Below are 21,209 nucleotides of genomic sequence, written 5' to 3'. Positions count from 1 at the left end.
CAGTGTAGACTCAATGTTATAAGCATGTTCATTAAAGTTTTTTATTATCTTGTGTACATTTCAACATGTACTACTAATAAGATAACTATTATAATATGTTAATGTAGTTTGTACACAACATTCCGATACAGCTCATTAAAATATTTTACATAGGTAAGCATTAGTGAGCAGCGTATCAAGTTATATCGCTACATCTAGTGTTTCAATTAACATTGGAGGAAAATAATGACGCAGTGCAAAGGCAGATGAATAAAATAGATGCACGTACGCACAGGCACACGTAGTAAGTAATTAGTCACGGTCTCGTATCGTTCATCCCATCTATCGGAAGGCGTGCGAGAGTCATCTGTTAATGCGTGTGTTAAAAATCGAAACCTTGCTCACAAGCTTGTAGCAAATACACACACGTTATATACATATATATTTATTTATATAAATATATATATATATATATATATATATGTATATAAATGATGTAATGATGGTATTAATTAAAAAAGTTCTTAAAAAACGATCAATTTTTATTGCGATATACAAATTTGTACATGGAAAAAACATGCTAAGGTACTGGTAGTATAAAAATATAATGTTTATATAATATACATCACTATATTATTATTATTAGGTTAATGCAATATTTATACAGCGCTTCATCAATTAAGTTTCTCAAAAACGCTTTCAATTTATATCACCAACGTACAATCCCAAACACCATCTTCTTCTCATGCAGTCAACTGATGAACATCATTTGGCCGTTGATTAATTTTGAATAAAAAAGTCACGAAGTTTCGTTGATGATTTGTTCAGAGTATTTCGCATGGAAGCAGAGAGTCTGAATGAAGGGGGCGGTTTTTTGTCGTCAGGATTAAAAGGGTCTTTTTTGTTGAATGTGGATTAGCAGGAAATAACGTCAACACGATCAACATTTTCTAATTCTCGATAATATCCGATGCAACACATTTTGTCACCTTACTAACGTGGTAGAATTTGTGCCCGTAATTATTCGTTCGATCGTGTATCGCAAAACTCAAAACAAAGAACTTTTGACGGAACTGTCTTATACCGGTGGGACGTTTTACCTGAAGCAACTGTGATAAAGTCGCTTGTTCCAGTTACACTGGGTCATTTTGACGGGGGGCCAAGTTTTTTTTTTCCAAATTTTCTCAAGGTCCCTCAGCGGCCACCCTAGATCCGCTACTGCTGGGTCAATCAACATTTTTAATGATTTTTGTTACTTGTATGTACGTACATATACATCAGTAACAAAACTTCCAATTCTCAGTTCTGACTCAATGCCCACTATTAACGTATTCGTAAAGATATAAACGAATCTCAAACAGACCAAGAGTCCAATTTTATCGAAGATATATATATATATATATATATGGGCATAGTGCTTAACGATCGAATGAGTATGCATATGATATAAATGTCAGCTCGTCCAAACGTATGGTAAATTATGAGTTTCATTTCAATAATAATTACAATTTTTCTGTTTAAATGTTTGGTGTTGTAGACTTGTAAACTATTGTAACAAAATATTATTCTCGTGTTAAAAATGTATTAAATTGAGAACAAGTGCTTTTAGAGTTTTTTCTTTAAACAGGTTTAGAGAAAAATGTTGTTGATACAAAAAACAAGGTAAGGCATTCCACAGAGTTTAGATATGAAAAATTCACGTGAACCCATCCTTTATTCAAGCACTGGTGTCGTCAGGGCCAGATAAACATATATGCCTAGAGCGACAACCTCTTTTTGTTGTACCAAAGCCGAATGTTAGTGGAAAAAACCATTTTCCGAGTCAAGAAGAGCCTTAAATTAACTTCAAGTACGTTGACTTGCGAATCGTTATTTTGTAACGGTTTTATTTTAGTTTTCGCTGCTTAAAAAGCACTTGCAGAAGGATCCAATCATGTTGAAAGCATCAAATTAACAAAAATGATTTTTTTTCGGTTATATCACATTGGGATGAAGTACTCAAGGGTGCTCATTTCACGTTTATTCGAGCCTGGATCCTAACAAATGTTTATGCAATGCCCGATCTTTTATTTACGTACATATATTTAAATTGTAAAATTGATTTGTACCAAACAAATATAACTTAAAAATGTGTTTAATTAGATAAAAAAAACATAAACCTCCTTAAATTTTTAATTATTTAATCAAATAAATTTGTAAAAAATATGTACGAGTCAAAAGAAATCGCTAAACTATGGTCGGCTTCATGAAGTGAAGTACTGAAAAAAAATGACTGTCGTCAACATGAAGAGAGTCAGCATCGCCACACTCGTTCAAGACTTTCATGGCCACCTAGAAAATTTAAAATTTTTATTAACATTGAAAGAATGCATGCTTGGTGTGATCGTTGATCGGTGGTGGCCAGGTTCAAAAGCGTGACAACTCTTATCATATGTTGTTTGCAATGACGGATCTAGGGGCCCGGTAGAAGTACTGGTGCCCCGTTGTGAGCGTTATTTGTGTTGAATGATGGTAAAAGTCGTTGGTTTAACGTGAAAAGTAGTGTTTTCGAAGAAGGGAAAATTGACATTATAAGCCCTTCAGTGGCAAAGTTGGCTTCCTCCGTGAGTACAGAAAAATGCAAAATTCCTCTCCGGTCATCGAACTTTTTTTTGAAAATCCCCACCGCCATCGTCAACTTTTTTGGAAAATCACCTCCGGTCATCAATTTTTTCGTTTAAAATTTTTCTCCCCTGGTCCTCAACTTTTTCGGAAAATGTTCCCTTATTTCTCAAAATCTTAGCCCCTCCCCCAGTCAAATCTGCAACTGGCGATTTGATTTTACATTCTCATTATATGTACCTAATTTATCGATATAGCTAATGATTTTTGTAACATTGCACGTGACTTCAGCTCAGTAGGTTTTAAATAAGTTTTTGGATTGGCGGCCACGACCTCACAACTGTGAACTGTGGAATGCATCAAATGCAAATACACTAAACCAACGGTAAGATAAGCAACAAATAAAGTAGAAAGAAACCTGCTTGCAAAGATTTTCAAGGTCTGCTCCTGTGAAGTTGTTGGCTCGTTGGGCAATTTCGTGGAAGTTGAGAGTGGCAGATCCGGGCAGATGCTTTGTGTATAACTTTAAGATGTCAATCCTCATCTGATTAACAAAAAGATGAAATATTTTAAATAAGTTGAAATGAAGGCATATTCAACTCACTTTCATTCAATTTTTTCTTCCTTCTCTTTATACTCATATTAACTCCATTCTGCTCATTATATTGACACTAATTTAAGAATTAAGCATAACAAGGATACGTAAAAAATGTAGCCCTAACAAAATACTTATAGCAACATAAGACAAAAAGTTATCAAAAATCAAACTAGCTTGAAGTGATGGAGGTTCGATATGAATCAGGCGGTCAAATCTTCTCAAAAGTGCCGCATCCAGCAAATCCAACCTGTTTGTGGTCCCAACGACAACAACTCTGCCCTCTTCCGAAGATTCCTTCAAAATTAAGTTAAAATTCTAACAATGATTATAAAAATAGTCCCCACTTTCACATGGATATTAATTTGAATGCAGCCCAATGAAAAGGAAGGCTTGTTTGTTCGGCCGATAAAAATGCCTCAAAAATCATTGAAAATTCAAAAGATGAAATTAATCACAATCAAACAAAACGAAGAAGTTAAAGATATTTCCGGAACAAGTGAGAATATTTTAGACATGTAATGCTACACTGAAGAAACTTAATTGGAAGCAACAGGATGACGGGCCTGGTTGAAGTTTTTGAAGAATAAGAGGACGTGGAAGGCAGAGAAGAACCAACTCACCTGTTGCCCGTGTGGAGAGCCTGCATTGCAACAAGCACGACAGACAAGTAAGATCAAGAGGGACAGCAGAATGAACTGACATGGAAAATCTCTTCCTATCATTTTCTCAGCCAATCAAAACGCATTTTATTATTATTATTATTATTTTTCCTCAGACATTTCTCAGAGGTTATTAAAACAAACACAGTGTGTGTGAATACACTGGAATCAACGCATCATCCACTTTCGCACGTGATAGGCGGGGATCTCTTTGCATTCAAAACCAGACATTGCATCAACAATGCCAGGCACCTTAACCATTGCACCATCCCGCCGCCCAATTTAGAATGAACTTTTTGGACAATTTGTTACACATTAGAAAGATTGTGGACAACGCATAGTGGTGATGCTGGACAAATAGTTTTTACAGATTTAACGACAAGTTTAATGAAATTTTTTTAATAATTCAAACAATTCAGAAAACGCACAAAATCTAAAAGGTAATTTGACCTCTTGCACAGAAGTGCATCACAACATATTATTAATTTCTTTTATTGAATTAATTTTTATCTTTCCAAATATATTATTATTATTATCGTTTAATAGCATGGGTTTAATAGCATTAAAATAACACAAACAAAATTATTAGAAAAATACTTTACGTGAATTATTTTGTTAGATTATAATTAATTAGCATCTCAACAGGATGTCCAACCTATCAAAATTTCAATGGCACAAGAAAACAACAGTCAACTAAAAAATATTTTTCAAGACAAAAATGCTCACAGAAGAAAAGCAATCCTTCAGGAGGGTGGCCTTGAAGCCAATGCCATCCATGTGGGTCAGCAGTGACGTCAGAACCCTCTCCTGGACCGACCCTCTGCCCCCAGCCTGCCTGCAACCAACCATCGAATCGATCTCATCCATGAATATGATAGAAGGGGAGGACGACAAAGCTTGTAGGAACACCTTTCAGTTCGAATAAAAATAACTTTAAATGTTTCTGAACATGAAAATGATGTTGCTGAAAGTACTTCGCTGATTGCCTTCTCTGAATCTCCTAGGTATGGCGAGTAGAGCTGTGCTGATGAAATTGAGAAGAAATTCATCTTGGCCATGCTTGCAACCAGCCTGACTAACGATGTCTTGCCACAACCCGGTGGACCATGCAATAAAATTCCTCGATCGTATGTCAAATTAAACTTCTTGAAGACATCTTTATGCGATGATGGCCAACAAAGCGACTTGGGTTTCAAAATTTAAAATTAAAACATCATCACTTATTGAAAAAAATTGACTTTTGTTGATTTATGAAACCTGAATGAGTTGTTGTTTCTCTTCTTCATATCCACCAACCAGCTCTGTATCATTCAATTCTATACATTTCTGCTGTTGTTTACTCACTGATATATTTTTCATAATGATTCTCAGGAATTCTAGAATGTTAATTGAAGACACCTATCAAAAGATAGCAAGCATTGACCAACTAGAACTAAAAATGATAACAATTGAGAAGTTACATCAAACTCGTGCACTCCATTTTTGCTTTGTGAATCAGCATTGTTGCCACAGCAGAAGAAATCCACAACTGAATTGTTGACATGTTGTTCAATCTCAGCGCAGCTCAATCCCGCACTCCTCACTCCTAATTCATGTAGATGACTGACAAGTTCACATTTCTCATCTTCCATTTTGAGTATCTTGTTCAACAGGTTTTCAAATATTTTGATTCTTTCGTGTATGTTTGGAAGTCCAACAAAAATCTGTTTAAAAAAAGTTTCATTTTAAAAATCAAAATTTTCTCTTAAACATTAACAAAGATACTATACACATATTCATTAAAATAAAATAAATTCAAATAAAATCAAATTAACAAAACCAGCTTGTCACAAGCAGTACTCTACATAAGAAGCAACACGACAAAATTAAAATGTAAAATTAATAATATTATCACAATGGATTAAAAGTTACATTAAAAGTTCAATGAAAATAAACTAAAAAGTTAAAAATATCCACATAAAAAAATAATTCTATTTTGAATTTTGATGGCATGAATAAGAAATTTTTTTAAACCACAAATGAATAAAATATTTCTGACTTCGTTTATGAACTTCAAGTGGACATTCATAACATTCAAGGCACTGGCAAACACGTGGACCCTACATTGAAAGTAACTCTGCTTCATTTTCAATATGCTTTTGATCAAACTCAAAAGGCACAGACTGTAGTGCTTTCTGGGCATTGAATCAATTTGATCAAAAAAAAGTAATTTAACTGGTTTTTCTAGCAAATTAACACTTATATTTTTATTATGATGATTATTTTTATTATTGTCATTGTTCCTGACATTAACAAGGATTGATGCAATTTTTTGCTTGAATTCAGCCAGCGAACTAACTTTATTCATTTCAAACTTTACTAAATCCGCTTTTAATGCATCCGCCAACATTTCAACCAAACGTGATTTGCCACAACCAGCTGGACCCCATAACAAAAAAGAATTTATTTCATTGATAGAGCTGCATTTTGTTAAAGATAGCACGTGTTCAAGTAAAGCATGATTCATGCCAAGTTCCATATCATCCATATTATTATTGCTGGAGGCCAGCTAGGAAGCATCCTCAGAGAATAAATAGAACTTCATCGTAGCAATCGCGCAATATCGCTAAAATGGCAAAATATTTTAAGCATTTGAGTATTGTTTTAATTGTGGGTCGGGCTATTTGGCTGTCTTGGCTTATTGGCTTACTTACAAAATTGCATGGGTTTTAACAAGCAACTAATACGTAATTTTTATTTTACTTAATATGTTTAAAACATTATAAATTAAATAATATAAAATTATTTTTGTAAATTTAAATAAAAATATTACTTTTGGTTATGAAAACACAGTGGCTTAGAGGAACAGTGGAAGCCAACTTATGGCTTCATTAAGCGATCGGTAAGCCACCAAGTTTTCAAAACAAACAGCCATATTAATTTTTTATTAAGCTATAAATAAAATTTTATTTTACAACAAAATAAAATAAAGTTTAACGAAATCAAATATGCAAAAAAGTGTGACCCTAAATCAATCATAGTAAGCCAACCTATGGTTTTAGTAAGCAACCAAAAACAATTTTTTCCAAACGAAAAAAATAATTTTTAATTACACAATTTAATTAAATTAAAATGTTTTAAAAATATTTAGTCTAGTAAATATTTTGTATTAGTTATTTGTTAAAACCCATTCAATTTTGTAAGTAAGCCAAAAAGCCAAGAAAATCAAATAGCCCGATTCTTAATTTGTTGTGTTTGCATAAAAAACTGAACTTAAGTTTAAAATTGAAATAGATGGATGGATGGATGGATGGATGGATGGATGGATGGACGGACGGACGGACGGACGGACGGACGGACGGACGGACGGACGGACGGACGGACGGATGGATGAATTGGTTGGTTGGTTGGTTGATATATTTAAAAAAAACAGTTGAAAAGATTCCAAAAAGGATAACTAAACGGAGGGAATAGCCGTTTCATTATAACTCCCATTCCCGTTAACAATTTTTATTTCTCTTCATTTAGGCACTACGCGGTTTTGAGGCAATTTTCCATCTCTCGCATCCCAGATATGTTATTCTCAACCATGCCGTGTTTCTTCCGTACATTAATAATAACAAATTGTTGTATAATTGAGAGCGTTTTCGTACGACATAAAATTTTTATTTCAGTTCGTAATGGTCACCCGTCACCTGTATCGCTGAAAATTGAATAAGCAAAAAGATCGGTAGGTTGCTCCATGAAGAAAAATATATCGCAATCTTCATTTCGAACTGTTACAAAATGTTTGTCATTGTCAACATTTATGCTAAGATATTTAGATATTTTTTTGCTGCAAATTGTGTCTTCTGGGTTTAGGTATATCTAAAAAGTTGCATTCTATCGTTTGTTTTGTCATAAAAATGTTGAACGTCGGTTAATGATATATGAAGCTAACAATTAGTGTAATCTATTCAATAAGTCGCAACGTGTTTACATTTTGACGAAGTGCGTAATTTTAAACATAAATTTGTTAATTAAATTTCTTGATAATTTTTCACTTGGCAAAAAAAAACTTTTTAGTTTCCCTTAAGCATTTTTTACAAAATAAAATCTATTTCCCCTCCCGATGGTATCCCACGTTTCCCGATTGAATTCCCATTTTACAATTCCCATACCCACATCCACCACAAATCAATAAAATGCTTATTTATAGCGTCTCTAAAATGTTTTATATGCACGAAAAAATTCATGCCGCGTAAAACCGAAAAAACAAAATGAACAAACTTTATTAAAAGCCCATAATGAATGATTTGAAATCTTAAAAAATAAATGGCAAACATGAAAATTATAAAATATGAAGTATTTGATAAGATCAATGTAATAACATTTAATTTTTATGAAACATGGGATGTTTTGAGTTATATATTATTTTTTAATTTTCACATACAAATCATATTTAATCAACAAAATTAGTCTTCAAAATGAAGGTATCATTATTATTATCAAACTTAATGTGACTACAGTTTACCAAAGCAAATCAATCAGTGCTCGGTATTAAAGAAACAATTGACGGATTATTTTAAGAAATGCTCTTATTTCAAGAGACGGTTTTATCCGGTTTAATTCCTTTGTACACGGCTATATAAAAATAGTTCGATCGATTTTTCTAATTTGTACATTATGTAGTTCTCGCTAAGTTCGTTTTAGTTAAAAAGTTTTAAAAATATTTAACATTTTATTAAAACCGAAAATAGAAAATTAAAATAAATTTATCAAAAAACAAAAAATAAAAAAACTCCCATGAATAAAAATAGCATAAAAATTATGATAAAATCTCCATACTTCCTTATTATTATTATTATTATTAATGAAAAATTTAATAAAGCGCTAATTCAGAGGATCTCAAAAGCGCTATCAAAAAAATATCATGACATAATCAACAAAAATATAGGATTATCAGTGCATTTCAACGAAAAAATTATAAGAAAAAAAAGCACAGTCTTCATTATTTCCTTAATCTAATATGGCACAATAAACAAAATAAATCACTCCATCATAACTAAAACAAGTAAGTTCAATGAATTACGACGAAAATAAGTAAGTTTTTAGTTTTCTTTTAAAACCAGGCAGGTTCAACTCCGGATCACTTAGAAAGGCAGGCAAATTGTTCCAAACAGACGGTCCCAAGACGGCGATGTTACGAGACCCCATATGACTAAACTGGGACTAGCAGCAGATTCAGATCATAAGACCTCAGATGCGTTCCAGAAGGAGGTGCCAACTGCCACTTTATTGTTATCTTGCATGTGACAGTATTGAATAAGTTTTAGCCAGAATTGAAATCAATAGTCCTCACAATATTTTAAACAACAATTGAATTTATACTTGAAGTCATTTCATAAAAAAGGTTTCATTGAAGCTCATCTGATCGACCAGTATTGAAGTAATGAATTGTTTTTTATCATATATAAATCTTGAGGTAATAATTGTCAACCATAACAGTAACTTCTTGAAAGTCTAAAGCTATGCCATTTTCTCTTTCTTTTATAACTTAATTTTTTTTTAATTTTAATAACGCAAAGATCACGATCTACATCAATAGAATTAGTGTTAAAGAGGGATTGTCCTTGATAACTAACTCAACATAATCTTGGATGAATCTGCTTCTTCGCAAAAATGTTCCTCATAAAGGTCCCTCAACAGTCAGACGAATGGACGATACTACGGACAACATGACCCCATGGAGAACAGGTGAACAACCAGGTGAGTCAGCAGAACCAATGAGCAATTAACTCAAACTAATGATAGACCTCTATCTCAAAATGTGGAGAGTCCCCTTCAACTAACCTCTCCTCGAAATTGTTTTCAAATTAAAAAATCGCTGTCAAATATTAAATCGGTTAAGCTGACATAATAATGTCATAAAATAATTTAGTACGTAATAATATTAATTTATAGTTATAAATACTATATAATTTATACTTATACTATACATGTGCTTATTTATATCTATATAAACATACATTGGCAACATGCATCTGCATGCTATAGTTACAATATGTACAAAAAAATATTGATGTTGTGTGAAACATCTCCGGGCTCTGCTGTTCATTATTTCCAATGTAATATAACTTACTATCTGAAGTTACTGTACACAATATGTGATGCTACTTGCATGTTGGCAATTTATAAATGAGTACACTTAATTATATATATATATATATATATATATATGTGTGTGTGTGTGTGTGTGTGTGTGTGTTTATTTAGTTAATTATATATTACATAAATATTATATATAAATATATATAACATATATTAAAAACATTTATAAAATAATATTTATATGTAGCTCGGTTGTATCTTAATTTATTAACCATCAACAAGTGAGTGCACTGTCAGCCATATACCTACTGTAAAAGAAATCCCATAATTCTCTCGGCGTGCAAACAATACAACAGCTGTAGCTCACTATTTCTAATCGCAATCATTCTTCGTTTGGTGTTCGTGTGAATCATATTCCTTGTCGAAAATGGCTACAGTTAGTTATTATTTGTTCATTATATTTGTCAATACAGTATCAAAAGCAATTAAAATGAAATGCTGATTAAATTTATTTCATTATTTTTGTTTTTAAAAGCATGTAGTATAGCATATATATAGTATAAGGATGGTGTATCGATATTCAGTCAGGTTCATCGATTCATTCATTCATTATTTTGTTCATATAGCACAAGGGACTTTTTGAACTATTTGACATCGGAGTTATTAAACTTTTAAATTAAATCAGGGAAATGCGAAAATGTTCTTGTTATATTACAATAAAATAAATAAATGAATATGATCACATAACCAAATCTACAGAAATGAGCTGTGTAGTATGTAATTAAATTCAACTGGTTTTCAAGACCTGATTTTGTCGACCGTCTTATTTTATATTTTAGATAAATTTAATTTTGAGTTATGAAAAGAGTAAAGTAAACAAAAGAGCCCATATTTCGCACAGATGCACATAGCTGATCTGCAGTTTCGCCAATAAAGTGATTCAGAAAAGTAATATCCTTAATTGTTAAATGTCACATACATTGTGCACGATCAAAAAACTTCTGCATTTCTTTGATTTAAATTTTAAAGCTTCAAAAGTACTCAAACTTTTAAATAATTGATAACAAAATTACAAAAACTTTCAAAAACATCAAAAAATAATCTTTCGTCAAAAAGCTCAAGCTTCAACATCATTAAAATATTAAAACTAACATTAATTATAAAAAAATTTTTAGATTGCATTTTTAGATGCACCTACACTAAATTAGCAAAAGGTTTTCTGTTAATTGAAAAAATATGTTCAAAAGTTTATTTCTCACTTTAGCGTTATTCAATGATCGATTAATATTTTGAAATAAGTAACTTGATCGATCACTATAAAGTTTAACTGAAATTTACGTTATGCCAAAATACTACTACGATCAAACGTGTGCTGTGCAAACTGCGGCCCGTTAGTCTATTCTCCGTGACCTGCCAGTGGCGGATCCAAAATTTTGCGGGAGGAATGATTTCAAAATGTAATCGCCTCCATCCCCTTCTTTTATGATATTTTTCTTAAAATCCGTGTTCACTGGCGCCGACTTGTACGGGCTTTCGGGCTCGAGCCCCCAATATTTAATTGGATAAACAAGGAACCAATAAATAGGCACAGTATAAAAATATTTGATCATCTGGGCACAACATATCAATTTGAACACCGAAGATGGTATAGGAATACCGAAAAAAGCTTTTCTGTTCTATCGTGCTTAAAATAAATAAAATTTTTGTTTTGAACTAAAGAAACTTGAAAATGATTTACGATCAACCGTTAGAAAAATCGAAAAATTAAATTGGAAGTTAACTAACGCCGAACATATTGTGGTTTTCATCAATAATTATATATATATATATAATATATAATTGTTAAGAAATATCACTGCATTTTCAGCTTATTGGCTCCAAAACGCACAAATATAAGTAAATATAAGATACAGCATATTTATTACATTGATTACATACTACATTGAAAATGGTTAAGGATTATCGAAAAAATGAATAAAAAAGTGGTTAAAAACATAGTTTTCTATATAAATAAGTATGAGAAGGAAAGGATGGTAAAAATACAATACGAAATATTGAAAAGTTGAACTAGAAATTGATCAAAGCTGAAAATGCATTGATGTTTCTTAAAAACTGTATCTACGACAGTCTTAATCCTAATTATATATGTATATATATATACGTATATAATCCTATATCATATATATATATTTTTACAATATTCTATAAATTCTACCGAATGTTTGGCGTTAAAATGTTTGTAGTTCGTTTTTTCAATTTTTCTCACTAAAGTTTTTTGACTAGATGGCTTACGGTGCATAAACAGAGTGGTGCTATCAATTCTCATTTGGACTCAACACACTCAATCCTCGACAGTAACACCAAAGTAATATACCAGAACAGCAACTACACGCATGACATCAATAAACCAAAAATAAATATACAACAAAACATGACAACCTCACTTCCAACCCGGCGCTTAACCAACAACAAAAACAAAGAAGTAATAAAAACTAGCATTGTAATAAGTGACAAAGAAGAAAATGATGCTATCGATGAAGAAAAGGAGACCAAAGAAGATGACCAGCCAATAAAGAAACCTGATACCTAATTTCCATCTAATAATTCCATAGTCAATCTCCATCTAAATTCATTTTGACAAAGTCAATATTACCCTATATAAACAGCAGAATGCACTGATGATGATTCATTCGGAATCGAAATATGGCCTTATTTGCAGCATGAATTCGGAAAATAAGTTTATTTTGAATTTTAATACAAAAAACTTTAGTGAAAAAAATTGAAAAAACGAACTACAAACATATTAACGCCAAACATTCGGTAGAATTTATAGAATATTGTAAAAATTATGGTCTATTACCAACATATATATATTATATATATATATATATATATATATATATATATATATATATATATATATACGTATATAAATTAAATTAATCAAAATTTAATGTTTGTAAAACATTGAACTAATTCTTGTTGCATAAATTTGTTTTACACTTGCGTTTTAAACTATCGTCCAGATTGTTCCCAACCAAAGTTTCAATGCAGAAAATGCTTGCAATGAATTGCGTAAAGCAATGAAAGGATTAGGTGTTGTTTTTTTTCATTTTCAAAAAAAGACTTTCTTTAACAATTATTTGTTGAAACTTCAAGCACACAAATATGACTTAATTCTTTATTTTTAAAAAATCCATATAAAAATGTTTCATTGAAATTCAGGAACAAACGAAGAAGCCATTATAAAGGTTCTTGTGAGTCATAACAATGAGCAGAGGCAACAACTGAAAAGCAAGTTCACAGCTATGTTCGGAAGGGTTGGTTTTACCGCACATTTCAGCATAAACTGCTTGCCATTGTTGTGTCCTGAATTTGCAATAAATTAATAAGTTTTAAATAAATAAACATGTATTTAATTAGTTTTACCTTTTTTATTAAAACAATTTTCGTTAGAAAAAATTCCAAAAAAATTGATAATTTTTAATGAAGGATTTGATGGCTGACTTGAAGTCGGAACTGGGCGGTCATTTGGAAGATGCCGTCATAGCACTTATGGACCCCTTCCCTTTGTACCTTGCCAAGGAGCTGAGAGCTGCAATGAAAGTCTGTAGATTGCTTTTTCTGGGTTTTTTTTGATGTTTTGGTTTTTTATTATTAATTACAATTAGTTGAAACTGAATTATGAAAACAAAATAAACTGTAGGTCGTGTCCACGGTTGAGGAAATAAACAAATAAATAAATAAATTAATAATAAAGTAAAAAAAAATAAAAAAAAATTCATACATATATTTATATATATTTATAAGTACGAACGTCCTAAATGGTAATTTGAAAATATTTAAAACAAACACTTTAATCAACGTTTCATTCAAATCTTTTCGATATTCGATATTCTCTACTCTATTGAATTAAAGGTCAAAGTTCTTAACGTTTTATATTCAAATAAATAAATATATATATATATATATATGTGTGTGTGTGTGTGTGTGTGTGTGTGTGTGTGTGTGTGTGTGTATATACATATATATATGCAGATTTGTGTTCTTATTTTTTCAAAGCAAGTCTAACACGTCCAGTTTGCTCTAATTCTTGTTCCTTCACGAGTTGCATTGTTGAGTTTCAGGCTTGAAACGCCTTTTTGGCAAACAAGCCATCTTCAAAGCATACTTTAACAAAAAAATTACAAAACTTATAACAAATAAAATAATTTCATAATATATGTTGTCTTTGAAAAAAAGAATTGACAACATAACTCAAAAGGTTTTCACGAAGTGTTTAAAAAATCATCTCTTCAACATTCCACAGCGAAACTATTGCTTCTGAGTTTTTTCAAGAGGGACGCTATACAAGTCATGCCATACAGTACAATGTAATGCATTTATGCAATACAATATAATGAAAGTTAATAAATACGTAATGTTGAGTTCTACGATCACTTGTAATATTTATGACACAAGAAGGATGAAACCGACAAGCATGCAAGAGTGGGCCTTATTAAACAAACCCCAGGCACGCGGATGCAGTGTAAACTCAAGAAAATACAAAAAAATTGTGTCACTCTATAACGCTTACTAACTAATATTTGCTTGCTACAAACTCTGTCGTGACCAGAAACCAATTACGGTTGTAATGGTTGAGATAAAACAAAAATGGCAAAGGAATGAAATTTTTGGAATGAAGGTCTAAAGCAGATATTGCAAGTATCAAGAAAAAAGGGCAAAGAAAAAAATCAATAGAAACCGTCAGACTATAACGGTATCTTTAAAAAATTAGAAAATAAAAGATAATATATTTTTGGCGTATACTGAAAACGTCAATACATAAAGGAGGAGTTATGCTAAGGACTGTATAAGAAAAAGAAAAAAGGTTCGTGTACACAGCAGAAATGTTGGATGGAAGAGACCAAAAACTGAACAGGTTTAATGATGAGCAAAATTTTGAGAAAGACGCTAGATAGAAAAAAAATGTTTGAAAGGGACAGAAAAATGTCCACAGTGTCGCCATCCTTGGAGTTTCTGTTTCTATGATGTCAACAGGGTTTAACATCTCAATTATTTTATTTGAAGATAATGTCTTCTTCGTATGCACTACTCAAGGTTTTTCTACAACGTAGCATTTTTTGTTTTCATTAAGTTTTAAATTTTTCTAACTTTTTGCTATTTTTAGAATGTTGTTATTAATTTTTTGAGTTCTGTGAACGCTATTGATTGATGTTGTTGACATTAATGTTGGTAATGTTGAAGTTGTTGTTGTTTGTAGCATCGCTGGTGTCATCAGTGTTGCTGTCAACAAGTAAAATAGTTTTATTTTTTGCTGCTACTGTTTATTGATTCATTTTATGTCTTTCTGTTTTAAACTTAAAATTATATAGCAGCTGTTCACTAAAACACTGGCGTCTGCTTCTCTATTTAACTCATTAGCTTCATTTAATTAACTGTTATCCGTGCAGTGTGCGAATTTTCGTCAGAAGAAATTGATAACACACTTTTAATCTATCCAAACATTCTTTTTTGGTTCATATAATTACTCTGTTGTTATTTACTGTGTGTGCGTGTGCGTGTGTGAATTTTTTTAAACGACTTAGCAACGACGCTTGAACGATCGATTTTGTTAAACTCTGTTATAAGAAGTCTGAGGTAGGTTACGGAAAACAAAATCTCGTTTCTTCATGCCTCCTCTTGTTTACCAACGCCGAGGTAATAATGTAAATCTTATATCAAAGCGGGACGGCGCTTAGCTGAGTTTACGTGGGCCGCACAAACCTCATGCTTTACTCATGAAGAATCTGGTTGGTTCTTGGCAGCAGCTGTCAAAGGTCAAAATTTCATCGATCAGTGTCGGCAATGACATCATTGAATTTTCCACATCTGTCCGTAGTCTTGGAGTTATCATTGACTCAAACCTAAAGATGGATTTACATATTAATAATTTAGTGAGGGTCTGCTCGAACCAACTCCGTTTATTACGCAATGTCAAAAAAAACACTAAACACGTCTGTTCTTCTAAGTTTAGTTTCCTCTTTCGTCTTTTCCAGACTTGACTACGGCAATGGCCTTTTTTATGGTGTCACCAAAAGGTCTTTTTCAAAGCTTCAGTCAATACAGAATCGTGCGGCCAAGCTGGTTTTGGGTGGTTCGTGGTTCGATCATGTTTCCCCTATTTTGAATAGGTTGCACTGGTTGAGGGTTGAAAAACGTGTTTCCTTCAAGTTGGCAGTTTTGATGTTTAAATGTTTCAATAATACAGCACCTCCCTATCTCATCGATAGATTGGAATCATACAAATCTCATTTTTCAAAATATTCCTTCCGATTAACCGAGCGCAATTTATTTTTTATCCCGACCACAAAGTTGGTGACGGGTTCCCGCAACTTTGTAGTTCTTGGCCCGGTTGTTTGGAATGGTTTACCTCCTTACTTACGTGACCCTAACCTATCATATTTACAATTTCGAAGAAGTCAACTTAAAACTTATTTATTTGAACAATGAATGTCCGTCTTATTTGTCTATGATTTAGTAGCGCTTTTGAGATTCAACAATAAAAAAGCGTTGCATATAAATTTCCGTAATAATAATATATATATATATATATATGTGTGTGTGTGTGTGTGTGTGTTTGCGTGCGTGCGTGCGTGTTTGTGTGTGTAGGCTATATAGAAGTATATTAAACACCGTGCTGTTTCTTCAGTGTCAATAAGCATAGTTCACCTGAAGGTGCAATGTTTATTCAATGAAGGCAAAAAAAAATTTCAATTTTTCATTGTGAATTTTCTGACATTATTATAATGTTTTCTCTATAAAAGTGATAACTGGTTGAATTTTCTGACATTATTAATATGTTTTCTCTATAAAAGTGATAACTGATTGAAATGAACGCAGGGGGCAGGCACTGACGAGGAGGCCCTCATTGAAATTTTGTGCCCCAGACCCAATCACGAGATCAAGGCTATCAAGGCACATTATGAATCACGTGCGTTCATCTTTTACATTATACTGAACGGTTTTGTAACTCAAACAGAACGTTTCAAATATGTATTTTTAGTTAAACAAGCAGAATTATTTATAGTAATGGAGTTGCACTTACAGAAGAATTACACAAGAAATTATAGAAGAAATTATAAGAAAGTTAATTCTTCTTGTTAATGTTGCTCTTTGCTTATATTATTTTTCATTATTTCATAAAATACAATGCCACAATTTTTGCTCAGATTTTCAGAGGAGTTTGGAGAAAGACATCAAAAGCGAGACGAGCGGGCACTTTGAATGCTTGTTGGTGTCCCAAGTTTGCGCCGGTCGTGATGAGAACCCCAACGTGGACCACCACAAGGCAGAAGTTGACGCAAAAGCTCTCGTTGACGTAAATATTTTTTTTTGTTCTTCTCATTCCAAATGAACATTCTCTTTAAACACATGAAAATAAATTAGTTAAGGGTTGCCAAGTTGCATACAATTTGAAATGTAAATGTAAGCTAAGGTTTTAATTGCTGGATGCTGATTGATTTTTTTTAAAAGAGTGCGCGAGGAACTTTTACTTTTAAAAAGTGGTTTGATGACTGTCCATGTCTACCACATTTGGACTGACGTCTGAAATTGATGACGTTCGAATACTTGGAATGTTGGGAAGTATTTGGTCAGGGTTGAGTCACTATAAGCATCGAAATGGGTACATGGTTTCGAAATGTTTGTAGTATTGAAAAATTTGATTTTGAAAAAGAAGTTTATGATTAGAATTTGTACTTAAAAGTAGGTGGACTTAAAAGAAGATGGAGTATATCACTATTGAAAAGCTGAGTTCAATGGGAATTGCCACAAAAAGAGTGTAATCCCAGTAGCAAAATTGATGAATTGATGTTTCAACGGCCTGTTGATGGTTCATGTAAGACTGACACACACATCCACCGCTATCTTAATCAAAAAAAGTAACACAACAACCAATTGAAACGTTACAACAGGCAGGCATAAAACAAGTGGGTACGGATGAGTCTGTTTTCAATTCCATCCTCTGCACAAGAAGCTTTCCACAACTGCGGGCCACCTTTGAGAAATATCGTGCCCTGTGTGGGAAGGGCATTATCGACTCGATCAAAAGTGAAATGACTGGAACACTTGAAACTGGATTCTGTGCACTAGGTTGTTTATGAATTGTATTCAAGATAAGCTTATTTTTATTATTAAATTATTACATAGAGATGAGCATTATTTTGTATAGCAACTCATTGGTAATAATATAATTATACAGTAACTTACATATGGGACTCCAACTTGTACTTTGCTGAGAGATTGTTCAAAAGCATGGCGGGAGCTGGCACGGACGACAACTCCCTCATACGCGTCATAGTGACGAGATCTGAAGTAAGTTGAATTCGAGTGCTTCTTTTTAACAAACTTCATTTCCATAATGAGTTTGTTTCAATAAATAATTACAACAAATTTCATTCATAAGTTGTTTACATTTATATTTTTAGTTGGTATTTATTTGTTCAGATTTAAATAAATCTTATCAAAATGTTAATATGTTATAACCTACTAACCACCAGTTCGATCTGAAGCACGTGGCAAGAACCTACAAAGAGCACTACGGGAAGCCTCTAGCCGAAGCAATCAGCGGCGACTGCGGTGGGGATTACAAAAGATTGCTGTTGGCCATACTTGGCAATAATTAAATAGAGCTTTAAATACTTCAAAATTATTCAATATTCAACTTGTTAATTTGACACTTATAGATCTGATGATTATTACTTTCCGCTTTTTGTGGCTATATATATGTATCTCTCAATAGTAACTTCCGTCGTCATACGAAGTTATAGCTTGTTCAGCTTTTTGAATTAGATTTTGGTTACGTTGTTCATTTTTTTCGGCTTTTTATGTTTTTATCTATTTTTTGTTTAAAATTTTTTTGTTCAATGTAATAGAAGTTTAGTGATCAGGCAAAAATTATATGAAATTTTTAACGATTCCATGCATCTTATGAAAAATTTGAAAATGTTAATTTGAAGGATTTCGCCAAATACAGTGGTGTGCCTAGTGATACAAACATGAAGATGTTATGAATATTTAAAAGAAGATAAAATATCAAAGTAGATTAAACAGATGTAAACATGATGCACTAAAAATATATATAATATTTATATAGCGCTTATTAAAAGTTTTTCTTAAAAATGCTCTCATCGAAATTGAATGTACAGTCGGACCTCCGTACGTCGAACTAGATGGTTCCACGAAATATATTCGCTATATAAAAATTTTGTTTTCTAGAATTTGTTTGGGAAAAAAATCTATATTGCTTAAAAAGTGTATGCTATAAAATTGCTATATATTTATGAAAAACATCTTAGTCATTTATTTTTGTAACAAAAGTGATAATGCATAGTCTAATATCAAAAATATAAACAGCAACATTATATGTATGTACTTACATTATATGTATATAACAAGAAGCAATTTTTTAATATAGTAAAACAGTATTGCAAATATAAAACTTTAATTTTATTATGTCCAACAATAGTATTTTTTAAATGGTCTGATATATTTTTTAACTTTTGTACATTTTGTTTGTTGTAGAGAAATTGTTTTCGTTCTACAGAAACAATTTATTGTGTAGAACTTCAGGGAACATGAAAAAATTCGTTATATAGAGATTTCCATTTTATAGAAGTCCGTTATAGGGAAGTCTGACTGTATACTCGTGATCTATTGAACTTCTTTTGACATTGTTGTTCTTGGTCATCCAGTCTCAAACTCTAGTAACCACATCGATGTTTTTGGCTTCAGTGCGCAGAACTCGAGGTGCACTATTGAGTCTCATCTGATCTGACACCCTTCCCTCTCCCCTTGAATGCTGGTTAACACGATATGACCTCAGCATTGACCAGTATTCAGACATTTTGTAACATAAATAACGTGAAATGTTTTTTTGAAGTTGAATATTTTACTCGGTAATAATTTTAAGTTGAGTCAAACGAACAAGAACCAATAAAATCTCAATATTGAAAGAGGTCTAAATATGTCGAAATCCTAATGCGGAATAAAGTGTCCCGGGGAAATTTAAATTTGAATAGACGAGTGAAGGGGTAAGATGGTGTTTTTTGAGGATGCAATAAAAATAAAACGTTTAATTGATGTTGGTAAGAACGGAATGTACGGTGTAAGAAATCAGCCACATAATTTAAATGATCAAAAACTTGAAAAGGTGTTCAGGGTTCAATTATTTCCATATATGATTCTAACAAAAAATTCCGAATAAAAAAAAAATAAAAGCTGCAAAAACGCGGGGAAAACATTTCTAACAAAAACTGAGGATATTGGACAAATAGGAAAAACAGTTAAAAATGCTGGTGTGTAAGTTAAGTTCAAAAGTTAAATAATTATATAACGCTGATTTAAAGAAAGTCTGATGATCGCCTAAACTGAAATTGAATTTGGAGAAAAGAACAAAATTGGTTGAGCCTTATTGTTTAAAAAATGGGCAGTTTAGTGTTTAAAATGGAGAATAAAAAAATAGTAAAAAAAAGTAAAATGTATTTAAAAAAAAACAGGATCTAAATCGAAAATGAAAAGACGCACAAAAACGGTAGCTAGCGTCCATGCCAAAACGAAAGTACACAAATGATGATCTTCAAAATGTTGCAGACAATTTTGAGGCCCTTAAAAATGGTAGTCAGGAGGCATATTTGAGTTTAAGGAAACTCTAAAAAGAGGCTTATAAAGTATGTTTAATGTTGTTAGTGTTTTAACACATGAAAAAATCATTTCTTTGTTTGATATTTTGTATCATTAAAAAAGTTGTAATTCCAATTCTTAACCAAATTTCCTGCTAACTGACACCGAATGTTTTCAATTTTAATATTATTTTGGAATTATTATTTTATTATAATTACTATTAAAATTTGGAAACCACATCTCATTAATTCAAACAGTTGATTTTGCGGACAGCAAATCATAAATTATTGAAATGAGCTATTCTTAAACTTATTCAAAATAGAAATATAATAGAAGACAAAAACGTTAAATTTATAGTAGAGCTGCTTGAATATTGAAATTATAAAGGAAATTTATAAACGACGCTGCCGAGCACATACCGCGGACGAAGCATTGTTTCAAAACTACAGGGAATCTCATAATTTTTCTATTTCCGACTCTTTTCAATCGATACATCTTACCGATGTCTGACCGATATTGCCAGCCAGCACAACAACACGCTCCATCCATACTCCATGCATTCTTCATTCGCCTCCAATCAAATCTTCATCACCCCTCCCTCCACTGCAATGACGTTCAAGTAGCACTTCATGAAAATCTTC

The 21,209-nt window shown here is 32.1% G+C and overlaps 2 protein-coding genes across 2 annotated transcripts; one reads left to right on the top strand and one right to left on the bottom strand.

Annotated features, from left to right (window-relative positions):
• Positions 1–1,582: 1,582 nt before the first annotated feature.
• On the bottom strand, positions 1,583–6,431 carry HELRODRAFT_114057 (hypothetical protein). The gene is made up of 9 exons (XM_009025735.1): positions 5,876–6,431; positions 5,298–5,540; positions 5,095–5,235; positions 4,812–5,021; positions 4,564–4,746; positions 3,353–3,472; positions 2,999–3,124; positions 2,212–2,310; positions 1,583–2,015 (listed from the first exon to the last, which is right to left on the bottom strand). Exons 1-9 carry the CDS (start codon positions 6,362–6,364, stop codon positions 1,959–1,961), a joined length of 1,668 nt encoding a protein of 555 aa, XP_009023983.1. The 5' UTR covers positions 6,365–6,431; the 3' UTR covers positions 1,583–1,958.
• A 4,165-nt stretch (positions 6,432–10,596) lies between these two features.
• Positions 10,597–19,394, top strand: HELRODRAFT_185883 (hypothetical protein). Its single transcript, XM_009025734.1, has 9 exons — positions 10,597–10,679; positions 12,933–13,002; positions 13,132–13,226; positions 13,399–13,512; positions 16,789–16,879; positions 17,118–17,266; positions 17,862–18,039; positions 18,149–18,261; positions 18,447–19,394. Exons 1-9 carry the CDS (start codon positions 10,668–10,670, stop codon positions 18,570–18,572), a joined length of 948 nt encoding a protein of 315 aa, XP_009023982.1. The 5' UTR covers positions 10,597–10,667; the 3' UTR covers positions 18,573–19,394.
• The last annotated feature ends 1,815 nt before the right edge of the window (positions 19,395–21,209 follow it).

The sequence above is a fragment of the Helobdella robusta genome (assembly GCF_000326865.2).
Source record: "Helobdella robusta unplaced genomic scaffold HELROscaffold_43, whole genome shotgun sequence".
Classification (NCBI taxonomy): Eukaryota; Metazoa; Annelida; class Clitellata; order Rhynchobdellida; family Glossiphoniidae; genus Helobdella; species Helobdella robusta.
The sequence above is the reverse complement of the archived record's forward strand: the minus strand, read 5'-3'. Positions and strand labels throughout refer to the sequence as shown.